At 32.8% G+C, this 6,488-nt stretch overlaps 1 protein-coding gene across 1 annotated transcript; it reads right to left on the bottom strand.

Moving 5' to 3' along the window:
• Positions 1–933: 933 nt before the first annotated feature.
• LOC143582458 (T-complex protein 1 subunit zeta 2) lies at positions 934–5,933 on the bottom strand. The gene is made up of 15 exons (XM_077065012.1): positions 5,800–5,933; positions 5,648–5,711; positions 3,463–3,598; positions 3,206–3,357; positions 3,061–3,108; positions 2,870–2,962; positions 2,678–2,784; positions 2,477–2,591; positions 2,303–2,386; positions 2,012–2,216; positions 1,829–1,923; positions 1,672–1,740; positions 1,465–1,572; positions 1,249–1,367; positions 934–1,170 (listed from the first exon to the last, which is right to left on the bottom strand). Exons 1-15 carry the CDS (start codon positions 5,931–5,933, stop codon positions 1,095–1,097), a joined length of 1,605 nt encoding a protein of 534 aa, XP_076921127.1. The 3' UTR covers positions 934–1,094.
• Positions 5,934–6,488: the final 555 nt, after the last annotated feature.

Raw genomic sequence — 6,488 nt, forward strand, 5'->3', positions numbered from 1 at the left:
GTTTATGCGATCGATTGGTGAGAAGAGGACCGGTTTTGATCGAGAAATCAATAGAAAATCAATACATTGCATTAATAGGATCCCTAAAGCAGCCCGCTTTGCTATGGTGTGAAAAAAGAAAAGTTAAAAAGCTTTTTAAAAATACAAAAATCTCTTTTTATAATTTCAAAATACTACCATAAACCACAACTATAATACCATTAACACATCAACATTGACCATAAGACTACAATGACGTTTATGATAATTTTTACATCAATTTTTTACATAACAGAGCATGTTAAAAGGATACTAAAAAGATGAACAAGGTGGTATACAACTATCAGAACCAGTTGCTTGTATATTCATCAAACCCTTAGCGAAATATTGGGTGTGGTGATCATGTCCGAACCCGCCATCGCCTGCAACACTTTTAACAATCTAGCCTCTTTGTTCTTAAGATAAATGGTTCACTCTGTTAACCTGATCATCGAGCTCGAAGCTAAGTGTAGTTTAAATGTGATCATTTCGTTCTCCAACACAACCCACACACATTGCACAACATGGTTTATCGAGACACCCTTAAAATAAAAATCACTCCACTGCTCACATGAAAATCCCCCCAATTTTATAGCCTTTCACTGCACCCCTAAGCAATCATTTTGATCCAAACCACAACAATACTTGCATTTGATATTTTATCTTACTATAAACTGTACTATACAAGTGTTGTTTCAAACTCAACATCTTGAGATATAATCAAACAAACATTAAAAGACTAATTACATGCTCTCCATGAAAACACTTATTTCAAAAAGCCAAATATTGTTTCGTCTGGTAAAAGAGAATAATAGCATTTAAAAAAAAAAAACTCAAGTTGTATACTTTTTATAAAATTATGTTTTAAATAAAAAACATTATAGTTAAAAAAAAAAAGTGAAAACTAGACCCAAGAAAACGTGTTTCCATAGCAACATAAACTTAAAACGTAACACCCCAAAACTAGTACAAAACAAATAGCTTAGCTGTCTACACACAAATGACAGCTACAAAATGTAACACACCCTGCCTTGGTCAAAATCTCAAAACAAAATCTTTTGAAATCATCAAACAATTTAAGTTGGTTTTCGCATGTTACGGCCTGCACGAATCACTTCATCCACAAGCAACAGCTGTGATGCAATTACCGGGCTGCAAAAAATACCACAAAATTCATACACACAAAATATTCCAGGATTTAACTTTTAAGCAATCTGTCTATTTGCATACCCTGAGTTGATGAGTTGGCGCTTGACAGCATAGTTGTCGAAAATACCCTCCATCTCAGGGTCAATTGGATCCCCCGTGTGTTGATTTAGTCCAACAACATTCCCGTTGTCATGCTCTCCCTAATTATTTAGTTAAAGTGAGGTCATATTATCACAAATTCATAGTACATTAGCGTATCATATAGAAACTAAAAAGGAGTCAAGGGATAGAAATTACAGTCAAAGAAATTATAACGTCTTGCGTGTCAAGTCCAGAATTTTCAGCCAGTGTCTTTGGCACAATCAGAAGAGCATCCGCAAAAGCTTGAACACCAAGTTGAGCACGCTAGTCACAAGAAACCAAAAAATAAAAACATTCACAACTTGGTTAATATTGAAATTAGAATTAAGACCATGAATTATGTATGAGCAATGTTCAATTTACCCCTTTAACAGTTTTCTTCACTTCATTAACCAAATGTTGTCGAGCTGCAACCTCAAAAGCACCAGCACCCTGAAAACATATTAAATATGTTACATAAGATATAAATATGCATCAGTTTTAAAAGTTTAATCTTATTAAAGTCAAAGATAAAACTTACTCTAACAACTGCCTCATCTTCAATGGTATTTTTGACTGCCCGCAATCCGTCTCTAACAGCATCCTTGATTTGTGCAATCGTGTGGTCATTTGGTCCTTAAATAGTATATATATAAAATGTAATGATAAACAAAATTGAAGAAATAACTAAAAAAGTGTAGAAAAATATGACATATTGAATTACCTTTAATTAAAATTGTGCAGGAATTAGGATGTTTCACATTCTCAACAAATGTATACTTATCTTCCCCAAGAACATGTTCATAGACCAACCCCGCCCAACCGAGACAATCAGGGGTTAAGTCATCCACTGAGTTCACAGCTTCCCCACCACATGCCAAAACCAAACGTTCCATATTTCTCCTTTTTGCCCTTCGAAGTGCAACTATCTGAAAATTACCAAATTACCATGCATGGGTTAGGAAAAAAAGTTTCTGGGTTAATAAACAAATTGAATTATAACATAGTTACTTACCCCAGCTTTAGCAAGAAGATCCAATGAAGGCGGATCGATTCCTTTCTGATTAATAACAACAAAGTTGTCTTCGGGACCACACACCTACAAACCACGAGAATGAAAATCTTATTAGAATTAAAACTTCAATTTAAACTATTTTTCACCAGAAAAAATAAAAATAATAACAAATACCTTGTTTTTCAGAGCAATGACTTTTCTGACTCTTTCATCTACCGAACGTCTCTCAGCAGCAACCATTGCTTCTCTCTGCTCCGCATTTGAGTAGAAAAATCCAGCATTGATTTCACTGAAAAATAATCAACAGGCTATTTTAATGAAAACATAAAAGTGAAAAAACAAATTCACATCTGCTTAATTCAAAGTATATGCTACCTTTTCTCATATTCCAATGATACATTGCAGGTCAAGATGTGACAATTCTCTGCTCGCCTTTTCATATCGGGATGTCTGGACCCGTGATCAAGAACAAGGCCCTCGACCTATCCAACAACATAATCAGAAAATCAAATAAAATAAAATTTTAATCCGCATAACAAATATAATCACTATTCACATATAACATACCAATCGAGTGTCTACATCAAACTTATGGCGCATGTGCATAATCTCAACCATAAAAAGATCAATAGCTTCTTCAGGCTTGCGAACACAAAGCACCTACAATACAACAAAACATAAAATAACTTTCAGCTACAACATAAACGAAATTTACAATATTTATCTATCAAGTAGATTTAATTGTGTAGAAATCTCACTGAGTTCACAACTATGTCGGTTAACTGGTCTGCTAAAGCTTCATACAACTGCACAACAATTTTAAAAAGAAAATAACATACTAGAAAGAAAACCAACCAAACAAATATTTACAAGATAAAAAAGGTGTGAATTAGTTAAAAAAACCTTAGTTCTCAATGTTGTTCTTGCCACCATTTTTAGCGTCTCTTTATCGGGTTCATTACCCATCACTACAGGAGTCTTAAACTTTTCAAGAAATTCCAGCGTGGCTTTCTTGGCAATTTCAAAACCATCAACCACAACGCGTGGATGCATCCCTGCATAAACAGCAATAAAATATTCGCACTTAAATTTAGAATTTCATAAATAAACAATAAAAACTGAATTAACAAGCAAACTAAATAACTAGAATAATAAGAAACCTTCATCAATACAACGCTCAGCCTGTTTCATTAGCTCCCCAATGAAAATGACTGTAGAAGTTGTTCCATCACCACTAGCATCATCTTGGGCAACAGCTGTTCTTGCAATCATAATGGCAGTTGGATTTTGAATTTGCTGTAACCATAAAATAAAAATATCAATCTCTACAAAAGAAGCACGATAAAGATGTAACAAAACAAGAATTAATGTATATAAAATGATCCTTCCGCTCAAGAAAATATTCAAATAACAACATTAAAACTTTTAGAATGCAAAAGTGAGACATGCTACATATTTAACGCCACTCATAGATCTATTTAAGGCGTCCAATAAGTATCAATTTTTCCTAGTGAAATTTAGAAGTGGTAAATAACCGCCCCACCTAAAACTTGTATACAAACTCCAAAATAATTTAATATAGCAGAACGAAAAGAACTATACCAGCATACCAAAGTTAAAAGAAAATCAATTACTATACTACAGATATATCAACATGGCTCCTAACATAAATAAACGCAACATTTTCTTTTCATATTCTTGATAAAGTAATCCTGCTATAAATAAAGTGTAAATCACAGTACCATAGGCTACAAGTCTACAACTAAAATTCTGATAGTGTCATATGGCAATTGACCATAGTTATTAAAAGCCCCCGTTTCTTGCGCCTAGGCCCATTTTTCAAACAAGGCCCAATGAATGCGCTTTTAGTTCCTAGATGAGCGCTTCGGCATTGTCTATGACAGGATCGTGAGAAGATAAAAGCTGAGAAAATTAACGCAATAAGTGCTATTGAAACTTAGGTCTAGGAGAGACCAATAGAATTACATTGAACATTTTGTTATTCAAGTTTTGGAATTACATTTGAATCTTGACTACTTTAGAACTTTTGATACTAATCAGAATATATTAAATGTTATATAATAGCTTTTGTTGATTTTATTTGAAGAATAATATTATTTTCATACACGTAGTATATTTTTTCATTTTTTCATTTAAATGCATTTTTTTTCTTAGGCCCTCACTTTTTTCGCGCCTTGTGCCTAGGCCTCAGGCAAGGCCTATGCGGATTGAGTGCCCCTATCGCATTTGATAACCTATTAACACAAAAAAAAAGTCTGCTAAAAGCCTATACACCATGCTGTAAGTGCTAAGTGAGTTAGAGAACCATTTGATAGCTTATATTAGAAGACATCAATCCAAAGGTGGCAATTTTCAAAATAAATAAAATAGCAGCAAGTTTTAAACATGGAAAAGTTAATATCAATCTCCAATAAAACAGATCTAAAGTTGAAACTTTAATTTTAATATCAACAAAACAGAAGGTAATTAGTTTGAAGTGTATGAAATAAGTACCTCTGGCCATACTTAGTTTAGCATTTTAGTACATATGTTAAAGGGAGAGGATCAAGAGAAAACTCATCTTTAGAGAGAAAACTTAAAAACTCCTAAAGAATTATTTTTAATTAAAAATAAAAAAATATTTTCAAATTTCTGTTTTTGCCATTATTCTTATACTTTTTTACCCTTTGCTTGAAAAAAAAAATAATAAAAAAAAACCCGCTGTAATGCACATATGTATTATTGTGCGATACCGTTGTAAAACCCGCTGTAATGCACATATGTATTATTGTGTGATACCGTTGTATTACACATGTGTATTACTATGTATTTTTGAGTTTAATAGTGTTTAATTGCATATATTCAAATATTTGTGTATTGTATATGTGTAGTAGTGTTGATTATAATGGAAAATAATAATAATAATAATAAAATAAAAGTCTATGTGGTGCACATGTGCGTTAATGTTGTATTACACATACGTACTAATATGTATTCAATGTGTGTATTAGTCTTATATTGCATATATACAATAGTGTGTATCAAATACGTGCAATAGTGTTGTATTCTATGCAATGCAAACACTTTTGCATATATGCAATACACACTATTACACATGCGCACTATACCGACAAGGTTTTTTTTTTCTTTTCTTTTTTTTTAAAACCAATAACAATATATAAGAATAACGGAAAAAAGAAACTTAAAAAAAATTTAAAAGTTAAAAATAGTTTTTTATGAGTTTTTAAGTTTTCTCTTTCGGTGGAGTTTTCACTAGAACCCACCCCTATGTTAATAATACTAATATCATAAAATATATTCAGTGGAAAAAAGAAAGAAAGAAACCATTTCTTTGAGTAAAGTGTTGCCATCCTTGGTTAACTTGATATCTCCAGCTCCTCCAACAAGCCTATGAGTAAGAGTTATATAAGAATCAGCATAAAAGGAAAATGAGAAGAATAAAAAATAATAAAGAAAGAAAGAAGAGGCTAACTAACATCTTAATAGTGCCTTTAGGACCAAGGTTACTCTTGAGAACGTCCTGTAAGCCCTTGGCGGCGTTGATGTTCATGTGAAGTGCGGCGGATTTGTTGAGCACTTCGGCGTTAGGGTTCAGAACTCGCACAGACATCTGGAATTTAAAAAAACAAATATGAGTGTAAAAAGTGATGAAAGAAATGTGAGGTGTACCTTACCTTACCTTACCTTACCTTTGGTTGATCTGGATCTTGAAGAAGACCCAGTCACGGTGACGGAGAAGATCGAGTCGATAGATGGAAGAAAAGTGCGTCGAGTTAAGACTGAAAGTGGTTTTTTAGGGTTCTTTTGGTTTGGTTTTAAGATTTTTATGAGTTATACGACGTCGTTTTTAGCTCCTTTCTCATTTTGTACAACTAACCGTAAAATGCAACAAAATCTTCCAGTTTGGTTATTTTTACGACTTTTGTCTAAAAAGTTTTTTTTTTATTTGACGATTAAATGAGCAGACTACGTTTGGCGATAACTAACTAGAGATGGTGGCAATCCACCAAACCATGGTAACGATTACCAAATAATTCAATGAAGATATATATTGAAACTTGTTTGCAACTCCTTCTTTCGCTTGATCTTCTAAATGATGATAAAAATATTATTGCGATATAAGGGATGTCTTTAGAATGCGATACTGGTAGTTTTCCATAGTAGA

This window comes from Bidens hawaiensis, unplaced genomic scaffold (genome assembly GCF_021521415.1).
Source record: "Bidens hawaiensis isolate Kalapana, Puna unplaced genomic scaffold, B.hawaiensis_p1.1 tig00031751_1, whole genome shotgun sequence".
Lineage (NCBI taxonomy): Eukaryota > Viridiplantae > Streptophyta > Magnoliopsida > Asterales > Asteraceae > Bidens > Bidens hawaiensis.

Coding starts and splice junctions, on each gene's coding strand:
- LOC143582458 (XM_077065012.1), bottom strand. CDS start 5,933: ATGTCTGTGCGAGTTCTGAACCCTAACGCCGAAGTGCTCAACAAATCC. Junction 2,387..2,476: donor TCATTGCTCTGAAAAACAAG/GTATTTGTTATT, acceptor CGTGGTTTGTAG/GTGTGTGGTCCCGAAGACAA. Junction 2,217..2,302: donor ATCTTCTTGCTAAAGCTGGG/GTAAGTAACTAT, acceptor GGTAATTTTCAG/ATAGTTGCACTTCGAAGGGC.